The sequence below is a fragment of the Alosa sapidissima genome, chromosome 1 (assembly GCF_018492685.1).
Source record: "Alosa sapidissima isolate fAloSap1 chromosome 1, fAloSap1.pri, whole genome shotgun sequence".
NCBI classification, from domain to species: domain Eukaryota; kingdom Metazoa; phylum Chordata; class Actinopteri; order Clupeiformes; family Clupeidae; genus Alosa; species Alosa sapidissima.
Window position 1 is genome coordinate 26903190 of NC_055957.1, and position 27425 is coordinate 26930614.

A 27425-nucleotide genomic window follows, 5' to 3' on the forward strand; every position below is an offset into this window, starting at 1 on the left:
TGTTAGATAGCACAGACTGCTATTCCTGTCAACAAAAAAGTTGTTCTTTGTTGTGTTGAGGTGCTTTGGTCTGGGCCTGGGTCCACGGGCCTGTAGACGGCTTCTCCAAGGGGTTGCCAAGGTGACCGGCGGCGGTGCCGAGTTCTTGAGTGATGATGAGAGGCTGCAACCGAAGGTGAGAGAGCAGCTTTCACTGGGGGAGACCTGCAGTGGTCCAAAGACCTCAAATACGTGTTGTGGTGATCATCAGTAAGCTAATTCATAATAAGAAATTAATACAAAGGGATAATCAGTTTCTCTCAGCCAATTACAATGTAAGGCAAGATCTTTGCGTTGTTAACATAACACTCATAGCAACACTTACAACAAGTCTTACTGATCCTAGCACTCACCAGCCGTTTTAAACTGACAAGTAAATGTTAAAAACAGCACTCACCGACGCACTTATTCTTACTGTACTCTAATGTTTTTTTTTTAAACTGTCCTAAAATTGTGAGAATTGTTCTAAAACTTACTGTTTACCATGTTGTTAGTCGCTTTGGTTAAAAAGTGTCAGCCAAATGTAATGTAATGTAATGTAATAACACAGTGGCTCCAGTTATGGCTTTAGATCTTCTTCGAACTACAAACTGACAAATAGTTGTCACATGTATGAATGTGAATACACATTTCCTCAGCTCATCAAATCCCTGAAGAAAGCTCTTGAGCCTGTCCTGACTGATGTTCGCATTGACTGGTATGTGCCTGACAATATGGAGGCTCTCCTTTCACCCAATGAAATCCCTCCACTCTACCCTGGCAGTCGTCTGATTGGCTACTGCACCTTGTATGATGTGGCGCCATTCAGAAGCAGGAAGAATGAGGTAAGGACGTACAGATATTGTTTTTAGATATCTCTGCAATGTATCTGTAAAATGTCTTGGTTTTGCATGTCCATTCTGATCAACATGTTGCTTCAGGATCACAAAGGAGGGGAAATTTTAATTGTTGTTTGGCCTTAAATATCAACAAACCTTCTCGAAATTCATGGACTGTGCCTTTAATCTTCAACACCCCCCTTGTCCTTTAAGACAGTAAAAGTCCCCCTGCCCTGTGTCTCTTTCCCAGGTGAGAGGGCGCTCGTACCGAGGCGCGTCCCGCGGCTCCCTGGGCTCTGTGTTCGGCCAGGTGCAGGACGAGCTGCCCAATCCGTCTGAGGTGCTGCAGCAGTTCCTGGCGCTGCCGGGCGAGGAGGAGGACCTTGAGGAGGCCCTCAGGGAGATCTCCCGGGAAATCTCCTCCGAGTTCTCCTGCGCCAAGGCCTCCGACGTCGACAACAATAGCACAGGTGACAGCTCGTCTCTAGAACACACACACGCATATGACCCAGCAGGGTCGAAACGTTGTCTTTGTACATTAAATATATGGGAGTCTAAAGCAGTGTTGCGGACATTATATATTTTGTCACCTGTTTCTCTTAGCCTTGGAGCTGGAGCCCTACAGTGACGTGCGGCAGCGGATCGAGGAGGCGTCCTACGTGCAGGACCAGTATGTTCTGACCCGCTGCTCCATCAGCAGCGACCGCGGCCTCCTCTCTGCCTCCCCTGCTGCCTCTGACTGGACCAGCCCTAGCCTGGACACAGGCTCCCTGCCCCAGGGCCTGGAGAGGGTGGCCCCCCCAGACACACGTGGCCTCTCTCGCTGGGAGTCCCCCTGGCAGCACACCCCTCCCTCGGAGAACACTGACCCCAGCCCTGGGAAGGTGGGGGTTTAGAAGGAACAGCAATGCCTAGTTTTACTGCACAAAAAACACATGATGTGTGTGTGTGTGTGTGTGTGTGTATAGATCGATAAATAGATAGATGTACTAATATATGGGGCTGTTATCAGTGAATGTGAACGTAATGGTAATTAATTCCTCTACCTAAATGCCTATATCTGAGTCCACATTAGGTGTTGCTGTGGCTCAACTGATGGTTCTAATACCAGCCCAGAACATGGGCTTGTCTCCTAGGCAACACACATAGACTACTAGTAATGATAAACTATATCTGCAACTTGAGTTGTTTTCGAATTGTTATGGCTCTGATAATGTCTTTGTTTCTTTGTGTGTTTGTTCACTGGCTCCCTGCAGGCTGGCAGGCTGGCGGAACGTGAGGAGTGTCGTCGCAGGCAGAGGGCGCTGGCGCGCTGTGCCATGTCTGCACGCAGCTTTTCATCTCCGCAGGGCGAGCTGGACATGCACCGGCTGCGGCGGGCCCTGGAGAAGGTCTCCTTCGACCAGGCGGTGGGCGGGCGGCTGGAGGAGAGCGACAGCGAGACGCAGCCCAGCCTCAGGGGAGCACTGTCTCGCAGGAGCTTGACCGACTCCAGTGAGAACACACACACACACACACACACACACACACACACACACACACACACACACACACACACACACACACACACACACACACACACACCTCTGAACTAGGCAACCAAATGATGTCAACCCACCCACACATAAAGCAATAAAGCATGCACATCCACATATACACCAACAGTACACTGCAGGCTTTTGCCACAGGTAACACATACAATTGCCAAAAAACACTTTATCCTCTGTGTCCTACACATTCATTACCTTCCTAATATTCATCCTCTCTCTCTTTCTCTCCCCCCCCCCCCCCTCTCTCTCTCTCTCTATAGATGGCTTGCTTTTTCCAGCCTCCCCTCTGGATTGGGATGGCTTCACCGACCCGGAGTGCTTCTTTGCAGCCGCACCATCTGACGAGCCCCAGGCTCTGCAGGCCCGGTCCCTCATCCATGGCTTGCTGGGGGGCCGGCCCGTGTCCTGGGAGGTGGCTGTGGACCTGAGCCCACTCTGGGCCCCTCCGAGCCCCACACCGCCAGCAGCTGACCCCTGGGGAGAGATTGTGCATCAGCTGGCCGCTCGCTCTGTGATCCGTGACTTTGAGAACATGTCAGAAAAAGAATCCGACATCGAGCAAGGTGGGTATAAGCTGTTGTACGCCTCTTATTAACTTGCGACTCTCTACACCTCTGGCCTGATATCTCTATATATTTTACGTACGACATTTATGCAAAGAAAAAGTCCACACATGCTCAGATTGACATTAGCAACTGAGGCTAAAGAAAGAAAAGGGAAGTATTGCCCCCTGCTGTTGAAAAACACAAATGATTTATTTGAGTCCCAATAGGTCCCTTAACTGAACACACTGTGGAATACATACATCTAGGTTGTAACCTGTACATATGTTTATTGTCCTATGAATTGAATAATATATGGGATGGGATAATAACTGAAATATTTATTTACTCTCTACCTGAAAATTATGTCGGTAAAAGCCTTCACTTTGAGTTCTGAGAAAGAACACATTGTTATGAAATGTAGTGCTACCAGTTATCAGTCACAACTGGCTAAAATCACCTGGCTGAAAATGTCTCCATGAAGAGCTCCCAGATACGACGGAGTATTAGGGCCACACATGAAGAGAAAAAATATTTTTGCCATGGCGAGATTAAACTCGACATGTTGACTTTAAAGTCGCTATGTCGACATTAAACTCGACATTTCGAGAATAAAGTTGAAATATCATATCTACTTTAATCTCGACGTGTCGACTTTAAAGTCGACATGCTGACATTAAACTTGCAATAGGCCCTACTGTTTAAACATAGCCTACACAGTTTAAGCTATGTAGCCTACACTAATACACAATATGTTACATGAAAAATAGGCTTCAAATAGGTGTTATTTCAGATAGATTGCAGATATTCAGATAGATTGCGTCTTGTCTGTTAACTATCATTGCCGTCATCGTGAAGTGCTGTCTCGCAGTTATGGAAATACTATGCCGTTTGGGCTAAATAGCTAGAAAAATATATGTATCCAATGATATAATGTTTCTATACAAAATGTTATTTCACTCTGTTTTACGTGGTTAAGGCCACTGCACATCCAAATAACTGCCCTTCATGACCCACGGGCGTCACTCTCCATAGGATAACATGGCAAACTAGCCTACATAGGGTGGTCGGGAGGACAGCTTCATTCGTCCCTCCATAGACATTCAGCAATGGGCTGTTTTGCATCCATTACAAACAAGCAATGTGAAAGTCTAGGATTGGGGAGAGCGCCTAGTATGCCTCTAGTGCATAAGCATGAAGTTGAACATTTTTATTTATTATTTTTGATTTCTCCTCCATCTACCCATGTCCTTGATTGCCTAGCCTTGCCCCTGTTGCTCTTGGGTGCTCCTTGTTGGTGCCCCCCCCCCCCCCCCCCAATTCCAATCCTACCCCACCTTTCTTATGCAGCCCTTGCCACTTAATCTACTAAACCCCTCTTCTACTGCACTTTTTACCCCCCCCCCCCCCCCTCAAAATGTTGAGTTTAATGTCGACACGTCGAGATTAAAGTCGACATGATATTTCAACTTTATTCTCGAAATGTTGAGTTTAATGTCGACATGGCGACATTAAAGTCGATACGTCAAGATTAAAGTCGATATTACATTTCAACTTTATTCTCGACATGTCGACTTTAATCTCGTCATGGCAAAAATATGTGTGGCCCTAATACTCCGTCGTACCCAGACATGTGTATATGCAGGCACTAGCATGTTAAGCATGACCTTATCTGACTCAGGGCAGCTCTGTCCTCCAGGGCCAATGAAGAGGTACAGGATGAAGGCCATTCAGACCAGTAAGAGCTGCAACATCATCTGCATGTATACGGCCTTCACCGCCACAGACTCCAGCAGCACCAGCACCAGCAAGGGCCTCAAGGACGCACCCCAACCCCTCAGCTCAGGTAGCACAGGGGTTATGGGCTCTTACTATACAAGCAGGATGTAAAATGGTAGCACATAGGTAATCATACACTATTGGTTTCCACAAGTATATAAGTATAACCATCATAATCATACATATATCTCAGTGCACATCTTTTATTGCCAACTTTTATTAATGTTGTGTTATAGTATTAGTATATTATGTTATGATTATATTATTACAATGTAATATACTGTATTGTTATATAATAATAAGAGGAAAATATTGTACTTGCAATTGTTGTTGTATAATTAAACAGTTGTAATTGTTGTAATGGCAGCAGGGGTGCGTTTCGGTGCGAGGCGCAGCTCCCACGCAGGCGGCAGCAGGAGGCAGAGGTCCTACTCGGTGGGTCTGGGTCGCAGGCCATCCAGCCGGGACAGTGAGGAGCTGGAGGACACCTTTACCTCCACAGGTACTGATGGCACGAATAAAGTGGCCTGAAGGGAGTTCCTGAGTGTCATTGGCCTCATGATCATGTACACTTCATTTCAGACCATTTCATTAAAATGGTCTGAAGCTTCCTTGTCAAAAAAATGTAAACCCAATGTGAATGATGGAAGAGTAAATCAAGCACGTATGACTTTGTTGAGGTTTCACAGAGTCGTAAACAGAGAGATATAATGCAGATACAGACACTGAGAAATCATATCTTGATAATAATTATTATAGCATATAATATTATATACAGTATCTCACAAAAGTGAGTACACTCCTCACATTTCTGCAAATATTTCATTATATCTTTTCATGGGACAACACTGAAAAAATGACCCTTTGATACAGTGTAAGGTAGTGAGTGTAAAGCTTGTATAACAGTGTGAATTTGCTGTCCCCTCAATAACACTCCTAAGTGAAAATGTCCAAATTTGGCCCAAATGTCAACATTTTGTGCTGCCACCATTTTTTTCCAGCACTGCCTTAACCCTCTTTCTTGGGCATGGAGTTCATCAGAGCTTCACAGGTTGCCACTGGAATCCTCTTCCACTCCTCCATGACAACATCCCGGAGCTGATGGATGTTAGAGACCTTGCGCTCCTTCACCTTCTGTTTGAGGATGCCCCACAGATGCTCAATAGGGTTTAGGTCTAGAGACATCATCAGGCTTCCGTATGTCACAGTGCATGCTGCCATTCATGGTTCCCTCAATCAACTGTAGCTCCCCAGTGGCTGCAGCACTCATGAAGCCCCAGACCATGACACTCCCACCACCATGCTTGACTGTAGGCAAGACACACTTCTCGTCTTTGTACTCCTCACCTGGTTGCCGCCACACACGCTTGACATCATCTGAACCAAATAAGTTTATCTTGGTCTCATCAGACCAAAGGACATGGTTCCAGTCTGCTTGTCTTCAACAAACTGTTTGCGGGCTTTCTTGTGCATTATCTTTAGAAGAGGCTTCATTCTGGGATGACAGCCATGCAGACCAATTTGATGCAGTGTGCGGTGTATGATCTGAGCACTGACAGGCTGACCCCCCACCCCTTCATCCTCTGCAGCAATGCTAGCAGCTCTCATACATCTATTTTCCAAAGACAACCTCTGGATATGACACTGTTCTGAGTGGAACCTGTCCTGTTAAACCGCTGTATGGTCTTGGCCACCGTGCTGCAGCTCAGTTTCAGGGTGTTGACAATCTTCTTACAGCCTAGGTCATCTTTATGTAGAGCAATGATTATTTTTTTCACATCCTCAGAGTTCTTTGCCATGAGATGAACTTCCAGTGACCAGTATGAGAGAGCGATAACACCATATTTAACACACCTGCTCCCCATTCACACCTGAAATCTTATAACACTAACGAGTCACATGACAATAGGGAGGGAAAATGGCTAATTGGGCCCAATTTGGACATTTTCACTTAGGGGTGTACTCACTTTTGTTGCCAGTGGTTTAGACATTAATAGCTGTGTGTTGAATTATTTTGAAGAGACATACATTTACACTGTTATACAAGCTGTACACTGACTACTTTACATTGTACCAAAGTGTAATTTCTTCAGTTTTGAAAAGATATAATAAATCATCGCTAAAAATATAATAAACTCATCGCTGGTTTGGTGACAAAAAAAACTCACCTCCATAGACTTATACTCCATTGACTAAGTAAATATCAAATATTTTATGGCAAACTACCACATAAACATTCTCACTTGAATCAATCATCCTATAGCTGTAGATTCGTGGTGCTATGTTTTCCCTCTCCCCACCACAGACAGAGACGACACCCCCGCCTCCCCCTGCAGTCTGACCTCCTGGGAGAGCAGTAAGTCACCGTGGGATGGACAACACTGAGTCCTGGGTTACATAGATCAGAACATCTGCACTAGAGGACGGGATTTCATTTTATATCAACTGTGTTCCCTTAACTATATAAGTAACATATACTTGTAGAATGGTTATAGCAATATAAACTCAGTTTAAGGATATTGTCAACTTGCATGTTAATAACGATGAGTTAAACTAGGTACTTATATGTTTGGTTGCAGAGCAGACGTGTTATGAGATCTACAGTAGTTAGCATACAGTGTACATCCCCTGGATAAGAACAAGAGTAGCAATGAAATGTAACAAAAGATGACACAGTGATTGAACTGAATCATTTGCTGCTGTCGATGTGGAAAGACAAACCTGAAACAAATGAGCTCCCCAGCCAAAACTGTGGACTGTTGTCCATCGCTGGCATGAGTGTGTGTGCTTATGTGTGGGAGAGAGAGAGAAAGAGAGAGAGAGAGAGAGAGGCCGATGTGATGGATGATGATGTTAACAGTGCTGTCTCAGGTACAGGCCCCGCCGCTCACCCTGCCAGCCCCTCCGGCACCTCCACCCGCTCACAGCGCTCCATAGAGAGCCGCTCCGTGGAGAGCTTCTTCGGCTCCAGGTGAGACCTAATCACACCTTAACACCATAAAGGCTAGCGGTGGTTATCCTATGGTGCCACTCAAACTCTCTAGTGCTGTTGATCTATTGTGATCCGTCAGCTATTTTCACAGGTCTGTGTGGTGAAATATGGATTAAAAGTGGTATTGCTTAGAGATAATGCTGACATTTCCTTCCCAATGCAAATGCTTCCTAAAGGTGGGATTGAACATACACTATTGCCAAAAGTATTGGGTCACCTGCCTTAACTTGCATATGAATTTAAGTGACATCCCATTCTTAATCCATACAGTAGGGTTTAATATGATGTCGGTCCACCTTTTCCAGCTATAGCAGCTTCAACAAGCTTTCCACAAGGTTTAGGAGTGTGCTTAGATTATACAGCACAAAACATTGGGGCAGCCGTGGCCTACTGGTTAGTGCTTTGGACTTGTAACCGGAGGGTTGCCGGTTTGAACCCTGACCAGTAGGAACGGTGGTTGAAGTGCCCTTGAGCAAGGCACCTAACCCCTCACTGCTCCCCGAGCGCCGCTGTTGTAGCAGGCTTCTCACTGCGCCGGGATTAGTCTGTGCTTCACCTCACTGTGTGCCAAGTGTGTTTCACTAATTCACTGATTGGGCTAAATGCAGAGACCAAATTTCCCTCATGGGATCAAAAGAGTATATATACTTATATACAGTACACAATTTACATTGCCTTCTTTGAGAGGGTAAAAGTCTAAAATGATGGTCAAACCTAGGCTCCCTTCTAATTCACACCATGTATGTATCCTTGTACTTTTGGTGCTTGCAGTCCATAACTGGGATGACTGTAAATGCTCACCCTGTAGTACCAATGTTTGACCCTGTTAGACTGGTGTGTGTCTGCTCCTCAGGTTTAATCTGGGGAGGCTGATGTCCAGTAACGCCTCAGGAAGGCAGGCAGCCCTGAAGCCTCACTGTCTGTCTGCAGAGGCAGAGAAGCACACAGAGACAGACACCCCCAACTACCTGCCTCTGGTGAGTGGCCTCGGCTGATCACCTGATCAGAGGAAAGCTTTCATGTACAGCATGTTGGGGAAAAAATGACCAATGTTATGACTAGGATCTTCATTAGTGGCACCACTGCTTGGCCATCTCTTATTCGTGACTCTCAAGCTGTAGATGAGTTGCGATCAAGTGGGGCTGAGGTAAAGAAACAGACATCTGCAAATAGACAGTCTGTACCCAGCTCATGTACATCTAATGGAAAGAATATCAAAAGAGGAGTTTGACAGCTGGGAGTTCCGTCCAGATCTTGGAAGTGCTAAGACAGATAAGAGAAGGAACATACCCTCTCATAGATTGTATGTAGCCAATTGTACTGCAGCATTATGACCAATTAGTTTGGTTTCTCTACTGTGAATATATTGCATCTGTGTTGTCCTGTCTCCTTACAGGTGCATCTGCAGTTGGCTTCCGGTGCTTTCTGTCTGAACGAGTCCTACTCCGAGTGCATCCAGATCCCTCTGGAGCGCCTGAAGAGGGCGTCCCCGTACACCAGCCACCGCAGTAGCCTGAGCCCCCCCATCCGCTGCACCTCTCCCCCAGTCAACCCAGAGGAGACGCCATCCCCAAACCAGGCTCCAGCTCCAGCCCTGGCCCCTGGCTTCACCAGGGTGTCTGCAAGGCCCAGTGTGGGGCGCTGCCTTGGGGCCGACACTGTCCTCTCTGAACCCCTCAGCTTGGAAGAGGGCTCCCCGGAGCTGGCTGGCGGGGTCCCCCAAGCGGACAGCGGGCGCGGGTCGGAGACGGATATGTGCGAAGCCTCCCTTCTGGAGCCTGCTGAGCTGCCAGGGGATGTGGTGCTGGCCCAGGTGGAACTGGAGAGCCTGAGCTGGGCCACAGCGGTGGCCTTGGCCTGGCTGGAGCACCGGTGCGCCGGCTACTTCGTGGAGTGGGAGCTGATTGCCGCCAAGGCGGATTTCTGGCTGCGTGGCCAGCTGCTGCCCGAAGGACTGGACCTGGCGGGGCTTAAGGCGGCCGCACGGCAGCTGTTCCTGCTGCTGCGCCACTGGGACGAGAACATCCAGCTCAACATGCTGTGCTACAACCCCAACAACATGTGATCCACGCTATGCTATACTGTGCTACAACCCCAACAACATGTGATCCACGCTATGCTATGCTGTCCTACAACCCCAACATGTGATCCACGCTATGCTATGCTGTGCTACAAGCCCAACAACATGTGATCCACGCTATGCTACGCTGTGCTACAACCCCAACAACATGTGATCCACGCTATGCTATGCTGTGCTACAACCCCAACATGTAATTCATGCTACGCTATGCTACAACATAGATATTATAAAAGGTAGATGCCGCATTGTACTCCAGAACATATGTAAATAGTGCCACCTTCATGGTGGGGTCAAAAATCACTGGAGGTCAATGAAGAAACTGAAAGGTGGAAATCAGACAGGTGTCTCTGATTGCCGACAAGTGTTGCCCATAGAGAGTAAAGTGTTTGCCCCCAGCAATAGAACTTGACGGACAATGCGGTATCTAGCTTTGTAATATGCATGTGCTTCAACCCCAATATGTGATCCACTCTATGTTATGCTATGATTCCTACTATGGTGTGCTGCTGCTTCACCCTCAACAACATAAAGGTGAAGTTTCTGCAGCTCTATGCCTCAACTTTACTGCTGCAACCTTAGTAGCATGATAAAGCACATGGGGTTCCAGCTACCACACCACCTGCAACCCCAAAAACAAGCTTTTCTATGCTGCTACTACCAAATGCAATGTCATGCTACTGCTGTGCTATGCTACTGTGACAACCACATAAGACTAGCCACAATCCTCAGGCTATGTTCCTGCCATGTGTGATCCGGGCTACACTAAGCCTACGACTAGGATACATGATTAAGGCCATGCTTCTGCATTCTTTTTCTTTTGTTTTTACTTTAGAGGCGTTTGCATTCAATTGACATAGGACAGCAGAGATTGACAGAGCATGAATGGAAAGAGTGGAGGGAGTAGAATCGGCAAATGGTCATTGGGGTAAACGGGCACTTAAGCCCTACTGTGGTATGGATGCTGCCGTTTGCACTACAGCTGCCCTCAGGTCCTAGCCTGATGAGCCAGACCCACATGCCAGTAGGGTGCGTCTAGATTTCTAGGTTACTTAAGTCCTACAATGCCTCAAATGTGACTCAAAGTATCCTACTGCTGCAAACCCATTGCCTTGAGATTCAGGCTAATTAAGTGCTATTATTATATTCACAGGCTACATTTGTTCACATCAATCTTTAGGTCTTTTTCCAACTTAATTTGTTTCCTTGATTTTTTAACTAGGTGGAAGAAATGTACTTTATATTACCGTATTTTCCGGACTATAAGTCGCACCGGAGTATAAGTCGCACCAGTCAAAAAATGCGTCATGAAGAGGAAAAAACCCTTATACTGTATATAAATATATATGTTGCACCTGAGTCGCAGGACCAGCCAAACTATGGAAAAAAGTGTGACTTATAGTTATTAGGAAAATACGGTACTTAATTTTAAGTTTTTGACACTTTGCTGTCACTTTTGACGAATTGCTGTTAACAAACTGACAATCAATTAGGATCACATCACTGCCAAAGAGGAAACACTCATTCATTCATCCATCTGACACCACTTCTAAAAGTGATTCTCACAACCAATGCATACAAACACATCTTGATTTATACTTTCAATGTCACATATAAATGTCTGTTCGCTTTAGACTTTTTCATACAGACTACTCAAGTAATTTTTCATCAGCTTGTGTTTCATGTACAACCATGCAACACACACATTGTAAATGAGGACTGAGATTTTTTCTTTTTTTTTTTAATCTTTACACAGCTATCAAATAAAAGCAAAAACTCAGGTCTACGTTTGGAATCAGCTGTGGATGTCATGCAAATCAATCACACACACTCCACACAAAATGTCAATTAACTGCCAGTCAACACAAACGCTCTAACCCTTCAAACGCCCTAACCAAAGTAAATCACCTAGTCTAAATGGTTACCAATTCACAAGCAACATATTTTTCAGAAATACATCCTATATTCATAAATCCTACTCCAGTTCAAAGAACATTAAGCAGAAAGGCTGTTTGACTAAACTCTGAAATCTGCCTTTGCAAATGCTTTTGCAACAGTAGCCAAATACACATTCAACATACTGAATGTACCTGTTCATGCACCTGCTGGGGGAGGGAGGGCGGTGGTATAAGGTTAAAAAAAAAAAAAAAAAAAAAAAAAAGTCAGCTTAATTTGCAGTAAACTTCAGAAACTCCCTGATATAATTAAATACATTATGCACATATAAACCACTTTTTGGACGGTTTCTAAAATAATGTGTATTCATCAATGTTACAGTAACAGAAACATGATATTGCTAAAGACTCTTTGGCTACACGCCGTTCACATTGTTTAAAATCATCACTATGGGGTTCATACCCCAAATGTAAAAGCAATACCACACAGCAAAAATATAATGAAATAAGAAAATATACAAAAGGACAACTACTCCTCCTTATAATGGCCATCAAGGAACAAAACCAAAAACACCCTCCTCATCTTACATTTAAGAATACCGTCAATTCCTTTAGTCCTGAGAGTTCTCATAGCCACCCCCTCAGACACAGGTTAAAGCTGTACCTTACAGTGGTCCAAAAACACCCTTCGGATTCAAATGAAAACAAAAACGAGACAAACCCAGGAACAGCTTCAGAAGATGTTAACGGCTGTACTGATTTGGTAAGACTGGTGTTCACCCCATTGGGTCCCTCAGCTTCCTACTGGTCATCTTGACCAATAAGAAGCAAGTAAAGGGCGGAGGGAGGGGGCACAGCTCTGTGTCTTGCCCTCCGTCGCTTTCAGGGTGGGGACGGTTTAGTGGGGTTTGGCAGGTTGGTAGGTGAACTTTGACCTCAGCGGCGCTTGGCCTTCTCCTGGGCAGCCGGGGTGGGGTTGAACCACAGGCACAGCAGGGCAATGAGGTGGCACACATGCAAGGAGAGGGAGCTGTAGTTGGTGGAGGGGTAAGTGTTCCACGACAGCTCGATCAGCCCAAGGATCAGTACCCTGCAACAGAACAACCAGAGACAACGGGAAACCATTTCAATCATGATGGATGAGGTGTAATAGATTATGTATGCATGTAGTTTAATAGCCACATGACCAAGGCTGATGGATTTTTCTTTCAGTAGTGTGTTAAAATCTGCACCCCAATTCATACACTGAATACACAGTCAGGGATGAGCTCCTGGGTGCTCAGTCTGCTTCAGTGTGATGATGAATGATGTAAAAAAAAATGGTCCAAAAGCGCTCTTTCAAACTTCATTCATTATGTTATCTGTTCTCTAGAATACATGGATGCCCATCATCTGTGCTTATAAACTTTTTATGTTCTAGGGCTAAGAGACACAGCCACATAAAACACACACACACACACACACACACACACACACACACACACAGTTCCTGTGCTCCTCACCTGAGCAGGTGGGCCATCTTCTTGACTCCTCCGCTCCACAGTAGGTAGGGCAGTGTGTGGAAGTACCACACGTAGAATTGGTAGTGCAGCGAGCGGCTGAAGCACATGCCGATGAAGTTAGAGGTGAAGAGCACCAGAACCACCTGTGAAGCCATGTTAAGGAACCCGCACTTCAGATAGAGTGTAACACACTTTTTAAAGTACCAATAAACACCAATCACCATTAAACATAGTTGAGCATGCGTCATGGAGACCAGTTTGGAGGCGAACGGTTTATTATACAAGCTGAGCCTCCCCAGCATCCCCAGTTGGACTGCATCAGACATTAGCATTGTTACTAAAGGCTGCTTGTTACTAATTTAGCATTATTTACGAAATGCTGCTTGCTGACTTGTTTCTTACCACACAGGTCACAAACACTCCTATACTCAGGAAAGTCATCCATGTGGGACCTGATTTTCAGCCTAGTACTAGTTTAAATTCATGTGGAACTCAGGTAGAACCTGACAAATGATGGCCTTGGCCCAATCCCAAAGTCCAGACTCACAGACTTTGCTGCGCGTTCTCACGAAATTCGTAAGGGCTTAGGGCTGTCCCAATGTCGTATTTCAAAGGGCGTGAGGGTTTGAGTACACACTTACCAAGCCCTTTCCGTGAGTCTGCATCAGTGCAGACTTCACCAAAGGGAATTACCCACAGTTCAAAGCGTTGTGACGTTTACCGCGGAGACCATAGGGAAATCCAGAAATGACAAAGGTAAACAACAGCACGACTCACGACCACGTAACGGAACATTTAGAAAAATGTGAGCAGCAACCAACAACAACAACACGTTTTACAACACGAAAATTCCCAAACCGGCAAGTGTCAGCAACATCTTTGTTATTAAACGTCGTCAAGGTAACATGCGATCTTGTGAAGTGCTGTCCCAATCCCATTTATACCTATCTGGGCATTTCCATACCCAGGGCCAATTGAAGGCCTTGCTGAGCACATGTGGCCTCACACACTCACTCACTTAGCACCTGAGATCAAGTAAGTCTGTGAGTCTGTTAGTCCTTAGTCCTCAGGGCTCACTTTGGGATTGGCCCCTTGAAGCACATGGATGGTTGAAAACAGTAAGGATATGATCAGAGGTAAGTTTCTGAGCTGGGACATCCCTTGTAGCAGGGTCCTTCAGCAAAGCCAGCATGCTCTCTCCAGGCCTGAATAGCAAGAAAAAGCATTTATCCCCAAACACAATTCTACCTGAAACAACAGCAGACACAACTCACACTTTTAAGCGAATAATCATAATCATTATCAAAATCCTTACATTAATGGTCTATAAAAATCTGTTAGGACTTCAGTAGCAATCTAGACAAATCAGACAAATAAAACATAGTGCAATGAAGCAATGTACTGAAACATTGATACAAATGACTTGATTATCCAATGTAGGGTGGTATGTGTGTGTATGTATGTGTGTGTGTGTGTGTGTGTGTGTGTGCGTGTGTGTGTAAATCACCTCTTCCACCGGCGCCAGGCAAACAGCGCCAGCGTGATCAGGTGGGAGAGCAGCAGCACCAGGTGAAAATATCGGTTGAGGAAGAGCCACTCGGGCAGGAAGCGCCAGTTGACTGTCCACTTGAAGAGGAACTGCCGGCCCAGGTCAAAGGCCCGACTCATGTAGCCCACAGGGTTCTCCAGCAGGAAGGGCAAGCCCAGCAACAGCTGTGGGCGAGGAAGGGACACGTGTTTGCTGACGTGGCACTAAGAGTATGTTTGGACAGAAGGGTGGCAGGTGTGTGTGTGTGTGTGTTATGGGGGGTGTTGTGGGGTGAAAGATGACAGCACAGTAATCAGACGCCACACGGCTGTGTCCAGAGTGTCTGAAGGCCTCACCTGGATGGCGGCACAGAGAGTCAGTTTAGGGATGGTCTTCATCAGACCAAACTCTGACAGGAGGAGGAAGAGGAGGCCAGGGGCAAACAGGAGGACGTTCATCTTCACAGACACAGCTAAACTGTCCACAGGAGAAATAAGCAGAGAACATGGGTCATAACTCAGCATTCATTATCATGGAAACTACTAAATGGTCCACAAGATCAGACAGCAAACAACATGAGCCAGAGACCAGAGCCACTAGCACCTCTTCAGCTTTCTCTTTGTCTGGCTTTACTAATGGTACTTGCCTGAAGATTCCACAGCCCAGGGTCCAGCGTCCATCCAGGAAGAGGTTAACAGCGCCAAAGAGGAGCATCATGGCCACAGGGTCATTGAAGAGACGTAGCACAAAGATGGAGTGAATGCGGTACGATGCACAGCACACAAAGAAGAACACGTATGGAGGAACCTACAAAGATCACAGGGCAGCAGAGACAGGGGGCGGGAGGGCATCAGTCACAGTCAGGAAAGTACTAGAATGTAAGTACCAGTAGTAAACATCAACATACAACTGCACAATCAACTATAAAACATTTTTTCGTCCAAGTTCGTCCAAGTTTCACACACAAATACTTGATTGAGAATGAGATGACATAAAAACGTGGTAGGCCTACCTTTTTAGTGCGGTTGTAGATCCGAAATACAAGCAAAAGGGTGATCAGGTAGAAAACAGCAAAAATATACTGCCCAAGTCGGATGTTCGCCCCATGGTCAGTGGCGTAGTATAATGCAGTGAAGATGTAAACAAAACCAGCTGGGTACCTGCATGCAACACATGTAAACAAAACAACCGTAAGAGACCGGAGGTGTGCAACATCACCTTTACAGGAGATTTCCTCCTAAGGAGACTTTGTATAGAAATTTCATGATTATAATTGTGGCAGAGGTAGAGAGCTGGCACCCCACCAAAGAGAAACATCCAGCACCGTGGCTACTGTACAGAAGATGCAGGTTTAAGGCCAGGTAGGGTAGTCAGTCTCTCTCTCTGCCACAGTCAGCCACCTAACAGCACAACTTACACCAGTGGCCCCGTATCACCCTTGAGTTGTGTATAGTCGTAAGTCCCATTGATGACTCCTTCAACCTCATCCATGTAGGCCTTCCAGTCAATTTCTGTATCTGCAATCAACATATCACCACATTTAATTAGATTATGTCTGAGAAATGTGAGTTTTCATCAGCATGTAATAAGATGAATAGTTGTTGTTGTTTAAATACGGTTATATTGGCCTACAGTAGCTTAAAGTTAACTTTCATGGTGCCTTATAACTTAGATAATACAGTGTATAGCAATGCAAAGTTGTTAAGATCCATAACGCAGAAAACAATTGCAGCCTACGTGTTTACATTGACTGGGAAATGGTGGAAATACAGGATTAAACTAGACTAGACTCCTGACATTTGGGGAATAAAAGTTTAGTGTTGTCACTGTTACCCTAGGTTTATGGGCTTACATGCTGACTAGCTAGCTAGCAAGCAAGCAAGCTAGCTACTTACATGCAACTTTTTGAATGACCCATATGTTGACACCGATTTCCAAAAACCAGAGGAGTGCTGTAACTAGCAAAGTGTATTCCGCTTTGAATAATATGAGATGCTTCTCCTGCCATATTGTGCGTAATGTTGCCCATAATCGAGATGTGGCACCGGCAGACTTCTTCTTTCCGACTACTGCCATTTCAATATACGTGGAGCGTGGAGGCCATACAGACAGCAACACGCGTAAGCTCTAAGCAGCTGCGCAGTGAAGAAGTGGAGTTTGACGGATGGTCACGTGACATGGGAGAACGTCGCCACGTGACTTATCCTGGCTCACCTCCTTATGTGGAAGTAGGTTGACAGTCTACGCTTACAACAAACGTCAATGTCACAGGTCAGTTGTGAGAAGTTTGTAATCTAGTTATCCAGAGAACATCTTGCAAATGTACAGTGTTGTGTTCTGTTTTATTGTTCCAGTCTTGTCTTTTGAGGATAATTAATGATCTTGCAATGGTAGGTGGCTAGCTAGTGCACCTGCTGGCTAGCAAGCTAACATGGACAGCTGCTTGCTTGTTTAGTTAGGGACAGTTGCAGTTGCAGTGCGTGACAAAGAGAGGCTTTAGAGAGAAAATGTAGATACTCAGTTTTCGCTAGGTTAGTTACAGTAAACAGTAAACTCTAACGCGATTCACATTTATTGCACGATGTTGATTACAAATGTTTTGGACTGAGTTGTCAGGTGTAGCCATTTACTCAAAGCATTTGAAAGAGTTGTTTGCAAAACCCTGCAAAAACCATGGCAGAGAATAAATGTCACATACTTGGACAGGTCAAAGATGTAATGCATATTTTATTGATGTTTTATATTCAAATGATCATGCTCGTGCATCAAACATGACGTTACGTTATGAACTTGCTGTATGTGGAATGTTGGTTTTGTTCCACAGTGTCGTGGGATGAAAGGACAGTAAAAAGTTCTAGATGATGGAGGATTATCCATTAAAAACTTTGGAGATCGTTTGTCTTGGGTCAAGCCTTGCTCTCTCTGGTCTCTTCTATTACATCTACAGGAAGAAACGGAAAACGGTGGACAAGCTCAATGTCAGTTCCCAGTTTGTTACTCTGGTCATATTCCTTTCATTCTATCACTGCAAGCAAGAACATGTTCTGTTATGTGATAATAAAATGATGATTTGTGTTTTACAGGAAGCACCACAATTAGCACTAGATGAAGAACTGGCAAATCTTCTCAATCAGGCCCCTGGGAAATGCCTGCAATATGTAGTCATTGAAGGTAATCCCATGCATTTGTAGTGGTTGCTTTTTATAGCGCACTGGTCAGCTTAACTGGCAGTCCACTCGCATGAGACTGATTTTCATTACTCTGCAGCTTTCGAAGCTGCTGCTGCATTTAGCTATTTAGCTATTTTAAAACACATATGTTCGGATGTAGCGATAATGCCATAGATGTTATAATAGAGATCACGTGTATACAGTATCCATTTCAAGTCTGTGGCCCAAGGAAAGGTTCACCCAGAATAAGTTTGCAGTGCACATAGCAGAACTGGTCAGCGGTTACACACAGAGGAGTGCCTGTCAGAATTCAGTTAGAGACTTTATAATGAGGAGACAAAGCATTCAAAGAATCCTCCATAGAAAAGTATGAGGTTAGTTTGTAACACCAATATGACAGTTGTCTACATATATTCCCGCCCCTTCCTGTAATGTAAGTAACCAACCACATTTTTGGAAACGGCATGTTTGATATTTCCAAGATGTCACCAGAGGTCACCAAGATGGCCGTCGAGTAGTGGGACTTGCCTATAAGGACTTTGATTCAGTCCATGGGACCGCTCCTTCTCTAAGGCCTGTTTACTATATATACACTAACCTGGTGTAACCAGTGCCAAGTTAATTCTGGTAATAGGTAGGGTCTAGACAGTAGCCACTATCCACAAGGGATTGTTTTCAGGCCTTGCTTTTACCAGTTGGCATTGACCACTGTGGGATCTCTATATTTCCTACTTAGCCAACAACGACAGATTTATGAGGTTTTTCAGGAATAAAATGAAACTTCAGCTTCAGTTCTTGAATGTTTTAGACCTTTACTAACTCTGCCACCACTGATGTACATTACAAGCAAACATTTCAGCACCATCGCAATATACCACCTCCACTGGTGGCTGATTGGAAGCCTAGTGATCCATCTTGTAAAGAGATTTCCCAGAAATTTACAAGAAAATGTAGCAATAGCTGGCATGCTGCCAGAATACTTTCAGGATTCCAAACTTTGACAAATGAATCACTGGTCTCATGCTGTGTGTATAATATCAATGCATGGTATGACCACTTATATCAAGCAGAAACAACTGAATAGTTTGAAACATCTCTGCCTTCTCTAGTAATTTCCCCCCAATTTCCACCTTTGGATCTCATGTTGGTAGAAAATGATGTAATGGCATTGTAAATTAATTATTGGTGGCCTGTGAGTGACCATCATTTGGTCCCATATATGTGGTAATGCATAAGTGTGTGCTTGGCAGGCGCGGTGCAGCCGATAGGTGAGCCCCTGAGGAGCCAGTTCCAGGAGGCCAGTGTGGGCGTCATTCAGAAGCTGGTGCTACGGGAGCACAAGCTAGTGTGGAACAGCCTGGCACGCACCTGGTAAAGAACAGTTTTGTGTTTACGTTGCTGTCAGCCTGCTGTATAGGAATACCAGGTGTGGGCACCCGATCCGTGCCGCCTGCCTGATCCGTTCAGCGCAATGCGCGTAAGTGCTCCGCCAGAAGGCATTGATTTTTCTGCCCGATCTGGACCACTCAAGCGTTAAATCGCTTGACAGTCAAATGGAACAATAGATATTAGACACGGAGCAACAACCACGTTGTTACATGAGGAAGAGGTCAAACGGGAATGTCTTTGTGTTGAGTTATGCTGTTCACACATCGAATTCGTCAATGAAGTGCTGACTAACGATCCAACCCACATTTGTAACGTTTGTGTGTTGTTCTTTGTACAAGAGTAACAGAACAAGAGCAAGTAGCCTATTCTCACAGGCTGTTTTTCTCGCCAACACTGCACTGTAATAAAAGACTAAAAGGCCTATGTATGATCACAAAATAGGCCCATTTAGCATTCAATCACTTCCTTTTTCTGTTGAAATAACCATACACCACAACATCTTTGTCTTAAATATCTTGCTAAGCAGCACGGCTAAACTAAAAAAGTGGCGCAAGCGTAGAACTGATCGGGCAGTGTCATAAATTGTAGTAAAACAGGATTACCATCTGCGCATGTGTGAACGTCTTGCACCTGCACACAACGGATCGGGTACCCGCACCAGGCTTTGAGTACTGTAGGTCTTTAATGCAACAGTTGAATTGAATGTATCCAAGGAAGAACAGCATTTGTATGAGTTTCTTTGCCACTGAGTGGTGAAGTGGGATGCAGTAATGCAATGCAATGCAATAATTATTCTTCCCTCTCTGCCTTTCACATTCTCTTTTCTTCATTTCTCTCACTCTTTCTTTTGCCACCTTTCTCTTTATTTCTCCCTCAAACGCTCTCTCTCCGTGTCTCAGGACGGACAGCGAGCGCGTGCTGCACCAGCGGGTCAACGCCGTGCCCTTTAACATGGTGGGCTCGGGCCAGGCGGCGGTGCGCGTGCTGTGCCCGCTGGAGGCCACGGGCCCCGAGATGGAGGTGATCCACGAGAAGTTCCACCAGGCCACCTACGGCTTCACTGACCTCATTGGCCAGTACCTGAGCGGGGAGAAGCCCAAGGGACAGCTGGAGACAGAGGAGATGCTGAAGGTTCGTATGAATTAACCCGCTTCCCTCACTGCTCTCCCCTGTACATCGCTCCACCCTCAGAGCTGGGCTATCTGAAGGTGTTCCTTGATTCTGTGGATGACATGATCTGCTTTCCTCCGTTTCCTTCCCCCATCGCTCCGCTACCCTCTAAATCCCCTTCATTCCCTCTAATTGGCTGACTTCAAGCAGATGGGCCTCCCCTTCGATCTGGGTTGTTGAAAGTGATTCTTGATTCTCTGAACTATCTGCTTGCCCTTTTGACCCTCTTACCTCACTTCCTGTATCTGCCATGCCCTTTGTATTTGTAATGGGCCAGCCTCAAGCCACCCAGCTGATCTGGCTTCTGCTCAAGGCCCCTTCCTGTTAAAAGGACGTTTTTTTCCTGGCCACCATTGCTTTCTACTGGCTCCATGGGGGTTCGGGCGTTGGACTTAATAGTGCCTCGAGACTGTATCTGTCATAAATGCTTTAATGTAATTTAATGAAACACAACTGTATTGTGTTAAGGTGGGTGCAGCGCTGACCGGCGTGGGCGAGCTCATCCTGGACACGGACCGGGCGGTGAAGCTGCGTCCGCCGGCCGATGGCTCCGAGTACTTCTTGAGCACGGGCGACTTTGAGACACTGCGGCTGGAGCAGGAGGGCCAGGCGCTGGTGTGGCGCGCGCTGGCGGCGACGTGCGCCCTGGCCGGCGTGGCCGTGCTGCTGTGGGCGGCGCGGCGCTACTACCGTCGCCTGCAGGTCAAGTGGGAGCGCGAGCGGCTGCGCCGGGAGTTTGAGCGCCTGGACACCCGTGCCGGCCGGGCGACGTCGCCATCGTCGGCGAACGGAGGAGAGGAGGAGGAAGGCGAGCCGGAGCCGCTGGAGAACGCCTGCGTGGTGTGCCTGAATAACCCGCGCAGCTGCGTGCTCCTGGACTGCGGACACGTGTGCTGCTGCTTCAGCTGCTACCAGGCGCTGCCCCAGCCCACCTGCCCCATCTGCAGGCAGACCATCACGAGGGTTGTGCCCCTCTACCAGGTCTGACCCACACACACACACACACATGGGGACTCAAGAAGGACTGGATGAAGGTATGCATCCCAACTCCTACCATGGACATGTACTGTCTCTCTCTCATACACACATACTGTAGGGCTAAGCGCTCATCACTAAAGAGGTGTATTTGTAGAGGGAGCCTGACCTGGTTGACAGATGTCAGAGGCAAAGAAACATATATAACTATATCATTTCTCTTTACATACCATGTAGGAAACACACATGGTACACAAAGAGGGACTGAGTAAACATAACGTAAATATTTAAGCATGTGTAGACATACACATACACACACACACGTACGTACAGTACGTGTGTAAATACTACTAATAATGTCCATCTGCACACCTGTTGGGACTGATTTCTGTAAATAGTGTCAATTCATGGCGGCTGTGCATTTAATGCAGTAGGCACTGTAATATGTCTTGTGTAATAGTTCATGACTGACCATACGCACAAATTCTGCATCTGTCAAATGTGAATTTTACAGTAGAATGGTTACATCAATCTTACTCACTTAAGTATTTTCTCTCAAGAAATGTATTTGTAGATACCAGTAACTTAAGAGGGTTGTACACTTCCCCCTTCCACCTTTTAAAATCTTCTAGAGATGTTATTTTCATACAATTGTGAGCTTTGTGCCTTAATTTGTTAATAAAAATAGCTGTCTATGCACCATGTTTCAGATGGATACTGATTGAAAGCTCTGTGTTATATTTCCGCTGGAGAGTTCTCAGCTTGGCTATGGCATATTTACAGAGCTCTAGGACTGGGTGCTCTCTATGGACTTTTGAATAAAACATCTCAGATCTGACTGACTGTGATGGCTTCCTTGTTAATGCCAAATGCACTGCCTAAAACAGGGGTCTCAAACTCAAATGAGCCGGGGGCCACTTCTGCCAACGTCATCTGATTGAAGGGCCGGCTATGTTGGGCAGAGGGTCGAAATAAGCATGGTATGCTTAGTGGACACCGTCGTATAGCCTACACGCAAAGACGCACCTCCATTCACAGACGCACCGTGACGATCACTGTCAATAGTTTCTTGCGTGGCATAAGAGTGAGGCTGAACGGATTGTCTTAAACAGGTGGGTTGGTGGGGTCAAACGGAACTGTCAATCTCCAAAGGGGTCACACGAGCAGCAAAATCCAATCCCTCTGGAGTTCCAAAGCCAACAGCTGCACCAGAGGGTTGAAGCAGAGCGAAAGGCCAAACGTTACTAAGCAAGAATATTTGGCTGCGCTGCCCCGGTGAAACACATTTGCTTTCTGTCTGTTACCGCACTTGACTTGAGATCGTGGAAAATACTCCTACCACTCAAATATACGCTGAGGGCAGCAGTTACCACAGTGCTTTTGCTTTTGTGCTGAGCAGGCCATACAGTATATGCATTCGGGGTCATTCATTGCTGGGCCGGTTTGCATTAGTCAGAGGGTTAGGCTATGTTGAGTAAAAACAAACGAAAATGGCTTAATTTGCCGACGCGTTCATTTGTATGCCTTCGGTGTAGCCTAATTGCTGTGTACAGTAGGCCTATCCGTACACTCAGGGGTGTCAAACATAAGGCCCGGGGGCCAGATCAGGCCCGCCAGCAGGTTTCATACGGCCCCCCAGATGTTTTGGGTAGGAAGGGAAAATTAGAAAAAAAGATATTCACATCCAGTTGTCGTCAACAATGTGTAATAAGCAATATCTCTATGATATGATAAATTGATTAAACCTAGCACTACAAACCATCCTCAGGAAGGAAGAAGCAGAAAAACTAACATGGAAGCAGGGCATTTCAAGAGAGAAAGAGCCACACCGGTATATGACCGCAGTAGGCTACATTATTGTGTACTTGTTTGCTCATAAGTGATATAATCAAACAACACTGATACCCATGCAGAAAAATGATAATGACCATGACCATGACGGCCCCCCACTAGGTCTCATTCCAACAAATCCGGCCCACTACCTAATATGAGTTTGACACCCCTGCGCGTAGACCATTAAAATAACATTAAGAGATTTACGATTTACCACTAGATGGCATCACAATACAAGCTGCAAACTGGCCACATCTGGCCTATCAGCATAACAAAATGTTTGCTTCTTTTTTTAGGGGAAGCACATGGGTAAGATATTATAGCCTACTAGACGCTAATGCATGTCGATACATTCTCATGTTGCATTCGATTAGATCAAACCTATGCAGGCCTAACGTTTCAAGTAGCCTACTTATTTACGGAAATGTGAGGCGAGGGCCATTGCAACATTCCTTCTACGCTATCTAATTAACTGTCTCTGGGACAATTAATGCTAATGCTGGGTCACAAGTGGCACATTCGGTGTGTGGCGTGTGTAAGGTTAGACCAGTGTTTCCCAAAGACTGGGTCGCAGGAGGTCGTCAGCACAATTTATGTTGTCTAATAGGCCTAACTTATACCATTTAGCCAGGAAAGCTATCAGTTTTCTATTAGGATATAGTTTGTTTACCACAGTCACGGCCCTCTGTGCAATTTTGCATTTAGAATAGCTCTATTGGCGAACACGTCGCACAGGGGACAGCCTGGACATCTCACTCGCAAAATGAAACATTTCTGTGGGGCGGCTGCCATGGACCTCGCAGTTGCATAATGCAAGGGACATGAATCAGCCTATTTGCACGAACATTAACGGACACCAGCTCTTAAACTTGACCTATTGAAATCTAGTCAACTAAAGCAGACATTCGTAGGCCTACATGGCGATTCAATTTGCGTCATAGCTGTAGATAGTTTCAATTGTAGATGCACTCTTTAAAGTTAATAGCAACCTCCTCACATTCCTTATTATTTCGGATTTAAAACGCTGTGCATTATATTAGGCTACAATTTAAATGGACATTTTAAACGCTATTATTTCCACCTCGCAAACTATAGGCTACAGTAAAGGCGCATTATATTTTGACTATTGCACAAAAGCCTCCTTGTTCTGATATTTATTCATTTCACATTCTTACAACATAGCTTGTCACAACATCAATACACGGCCTTGGTATATGGCCTAGCCTACAAACAAACGTTTAACTCGAGAGGAAAATGCGGCCTACAACATCACTCTTTAGAAATACAGGAACAGCTTACTATGCTGAAGAGTGACGACTGCAATAGGCTACCCCCAAGAAAAGTGTGAGAACCTGTTGCCTAAAACAATATGGTTGCATGTAGATCTGAAGTGAAATGGGTCGCAGTGGTCTGTCATTTTTAAAAAGTGGGTCCCCAGAAAAAAAGTTTGGGAAACACTGCCTCAAAGAATTTTGCCTTTGACTTTGTCGAGCTGCAACAGCTGCACAGTGTTCTCTCTGTTCGGCAGCGCCCTGACAGCCACAGTGAAGAAAAGTACCGACCTCTCATTGCCTTTTGTGAGCGCTCTTGTTAATAAAGGGGCAGACCGTCGTTCTGCGAGTCAAAAAATAAGAAAAAACAGCATGTCGTTGCCAAAGCCGCTGTCACCCAGCTGGCGCGGGAGGAGAAGCATGATAGATGTGACCCAGTTACTGCCAAAACGTGACTGAGGGCCTCATTGGTGTTTTCGCGAAGAGGGACCCCTGTGCCGCAGGAGCTCGGATTCACCCCCTGAATAAGCCCAGTGTTATTCCAGGTCATCACTTTGATCACAGGCCTGCTGGTTGCTCCATTTCTAGACTTTTTTACTATGGTGCTGCTTGTTAGCTTTATTAGCTGCAGCCATTATGTCCACAAGAATACTCGATTGTATGACCTGTTAGCCTGTCTGACTGCGATACGGGTCAGCTGTAGGGTCTACACATGGCGTGGGCCTACAGTCACAGCGCTGCAATCAGGGCGATTGTTACATTCGATTGTGAACAGCATTGAGCATACAAATAGTCGAATAAAGGGAACTTTTTACATGTTTTCAGAAACATGTAGGCCCTATGTAACAGAAACATGTGTCACTTATCTTGAGAAAGGCGAGGCGAGTCGGTGTAGGGTCATTCCACGTCAATTCAACCATACAAAACTATACAAAACATATTGATGTCAATGGGGCATTTTGCCCATGTTCAGGGTGGAAAAGAAAAAAGAAAGATTTGCATAAGACAAGTCAAATTGGTGTTTTCAAAAAGAAGGGATCATGGAGAATAAAGAAAAACCTATTTAAAAAATCTTTGTATATTCCCACAAGGTGTTTGGGTGCTCTGAAAATGATAACCAAAATGATTTTTCAGACTTGTGAGGTCTGCTGTTCAGACCCTGAAGGGATTTATTTTCTGTTCATTGTTTTTGTGAGAGTGTTTCTACTTATCTCAGTAAGAAAAATAAATCAAGAGCCTATGTTGAGTAAAAATATGTCTTCTGAAGGCTTAAACAGAGCCCAGCCAAAAACTCCAATAAAATTTGTATCAACTTTGAGGGACAGCTATTACCATGCAGGGTTATACAGACCAAACGTGACGATTTTGCTACATACTATTCCTATTTATGTACCAGCATGCACAATTTGAGCCTCCTACATGGTTTAGTTCTTGCGCTGTGGGCTTGTGAACTTTGACAAAAAAAAGAGGCCGAGCAAAATCGACACCCCCTCCCCCTATAAAACTGGCAGTATCTTGGAAAGTATTGGTCTTAATTTTACAGTGTGTCTCCTGGGTAACATAGGTACACCTGGTAATTTTTTCAGAATTTTTTGAGACCTAAGTGCGTGGGCCCTGGTTGAACTGACGTGGAATGACCCTGTAGCTTAGATTATGTGTGGCACTCTAACAAAGAAACACAAAGGAATAGGCTACACTTCGAGGCTACGCGTAGCCTACTAGTCTACTAATGATGGGCTACTGCGAAACCATAGACCACGCAAGGACATTGACAGATAGACACACACACATTCGTCAAGCGCAGTGTTTGCCGTATAAGGTGGGTGAGTCAGAGTCGGTGCTGTGCGGTGACTCAGCAAATGCATGCGGTGTAATTGGGAACTCTGCGCTGACGGCACACCACAGCGTTGCAGACGCGTGTCCTTGTGATAGAGAGCGCATCACCACATTATTAAGAGGCTGGACCGCAGCTGCCTGCGAATCAGTCAGTGAGAGAAAAATAATATAGGACCTACAGCATCTAACTGTTCTGTTCAGCTGACTAGAACGAGACTTTAGATGTCTCACATTGATCAGCCAATATCTTTGTAATTCGGTGTCTTGATTTAGCTACGCCAGTCCTCGCAGTGCCTAAGTAGCCATAATCCAGCATAACAAGCAACAGTTCAGCCTGCTTTGGTCAAACTGATGTTTTCCGAAGCTGATCTAAAAAATCTCCTGCTCTGTTATAGTCTTATGCTATAGTCGCCCTACATAGGCCTATGAGGGTTCATGGCATGCTCTTAACCCTTGTGCTATTTCTACTCAAATTTCAAAATTCCTCGACAAATCCTCAAATTTCATATAATCGTTTACATCCTACATGGACTGTGCCATAAAATAGACACGCTTTTATGAGAGATTACAGGTTTTCTACAAACTCTGAATTTTTAAAGAAACTGCTGGCGTTATGGATGTGACGTTGGATGTGACGTGTCTGACCAGTCCTCCACAAACTACATGAAAACATTCATTTTCCACCTCCCCTCCCCTTGAGTTAAACAATTGATTTTTACCTTACTCCAGTTCATCCAGCCGTTCCTCGAGTCTGGCGATACCACTTTTAGCTCCAGCCTAGCATAGATCATTGAATCTGATTAGACCATTAGCATCTCGCTAAGACTAAGATTTTCCACATACACACAGACAAGCACACACACACACAGGCACGCATACGTACGTGCGCATGCACACACACACACACACACACACACACACACACACACACTTATACACAAAAGCAAACTCACACATGCACACACTCATTTACATGCACATGAGTTGCAAGAGTAGGAGATGGAGACAAATTGACAAGTGTGATTTATTTTTGTGGAGAGAATGTGAGTCTTAGCGACT

The 27425-nt window shown here is 45.4% G+C and overlaps 3 protein-coding genes across 4 annotated transcripts in view; 2 read left to right on the plus strand and 1 right to left on the minus strand.

Annotated features, from left to right (window-relative positions):
- The window catches only part of vwa5b2 (von Willebrand factor A domain containing 5B2), a 24126-nt gene extending 13046 nt beyond the window's left edge, over positions 1-11080 (plus strand). The window contains exons 11-22 of one of the 2 annotated variants that reach the window (XM_042097295.1): positions 61-175; positions 678-863; positions 1108-1327; positions 1461-1741; positions 2114-2351; positions 2668-2970; positions 4649-4795; positions 5096-5230; positions 7034-7084; positions 7600-7699; positions 8574-8697; positions 9117-11080. In XM_042097295.1, coding sequence (XP_041953229.1) covers positions 61-175; positions 678-863; positions 1108-1327; positions 1461-1741; positions 2114-2351; positions 2668-2970; positions 4649-4795; positions 5096-5230; positions 7034-7084; positions 7600-7699; positions 8574-8697; positions 9117-9785 — 2569 coding nt within the window. In that variant the 3' untranslated portion in view covers positions 9786-11080. The remainder of the gene's footprint in view (positions 1-60; positions 176-677; positions 864-1107; positions 1328-1460; positions 1742-2113; positions 2352-2667; positions 2971-4648; positions 4796-5095; positions 5231-7033; positions 7085-7599; positions 7700-8573; positions 8698-9116) is intronic. The other variant, XM_042097303.1, reaches the window with a different exon arrangement.
- An 814-nt stretch (positions 11081-11894) lies between these two features.
- On the minus strand, positions 11895-16867 carry alg3 (ALG3 alpha-1,3- mannosyltransferase). Its single transcript, XM_042097317.1, has 9 exons — positions 16618-16867; positions 16140-16239; positions 15735-15882; positions 15369-15529; positions 15079-15199; positions 14702-14907; positions 14323-14399; positions 13195-13339; positions 11895-12782 (listed from the first exon to the last, which is right to left on the minus strand). The coding sequence occupies exons 1-9, from the start codon at positions 16796-16798 to the stop codon at positions 12629-12631; spliced, it is 1293 nt and encodes a 430-aa protein (XP_041953251.1). The 5' UTR covers positions 16799-16867; the 3' UTR covers positions 11895-12628.
- A 36-nt stretch (positions 16868-16903) lies between these two features.
- mul1a (mitochondrial E3 ubiquitin protein ligase 1a) lies at positions 16904-22264 on the plus strand. Its single transcript, XM_042097330.1, has 6 exons — positions 16904-16993; positions 17547-17700; positions 17806-17893; positions 19143-19263; positions 20181-20412; positions 20920-22264. Exons 2-6 carry the CDS (start codon positions 17581-17583, stop codon positions 21436-21438), a joined length of 1080 nt encoding a protein of 359 aa, XP_041953264.1. The 5' UTR covers positions 16904-16993; positions 17547-17580; the 3' UTR covers positions 21439-22264.
- Positions 22265-27425: the final 5161 nt, after the last annotated feature.

Excerpts from the sequence above, each read along its gene's own strand:
- alg3 (XM_042097317.1), bottom strand. The coding sequence starts at position 16,798 with ATGGCAGTAGTCGGAAAGAAGAAGTCTGCCGGTGCCACATCTCGATTA. Across the intron at positions 15,883-16,139 it reads GGTGATACGGGGCCACTGGT|GTACCCAGCTGGTTTTGTTT; the intron begins GTAAGTTGTGCT and ends TGTTGCATGCAG. Across the intron at positions 15,530-15,734 it reads TCTACAACCGCACTAAAAAG|GTTCCTCCATACGTGTTCTT; the intron begins GTAGGCCTACCA and ends TGATCTTTGTAG.
- mul1a (XM_042097330.1), top strand. The coding sequence starts at position 17,581 with ATGATGGAGGATTATCCATTAAAAACTTTGGAGATCGTTTGTCTTGGG. Across the intron at positions 19,264-20,180 it reads AACAGCCTGGCACGCACCTG|GACGGACAGCGAGCGCGTGC; the intron begins GTAAAGAACAGT and ends TCCGTGTCTCAG. Across the intron at positions 20,413-20,919 it reads AGACAGAGGAGATGCTGAAG|GTGGGTGCAGCGCTGACCGG; the intron begins GTTCGTATGAAT and ends TATTGTGTTAAG.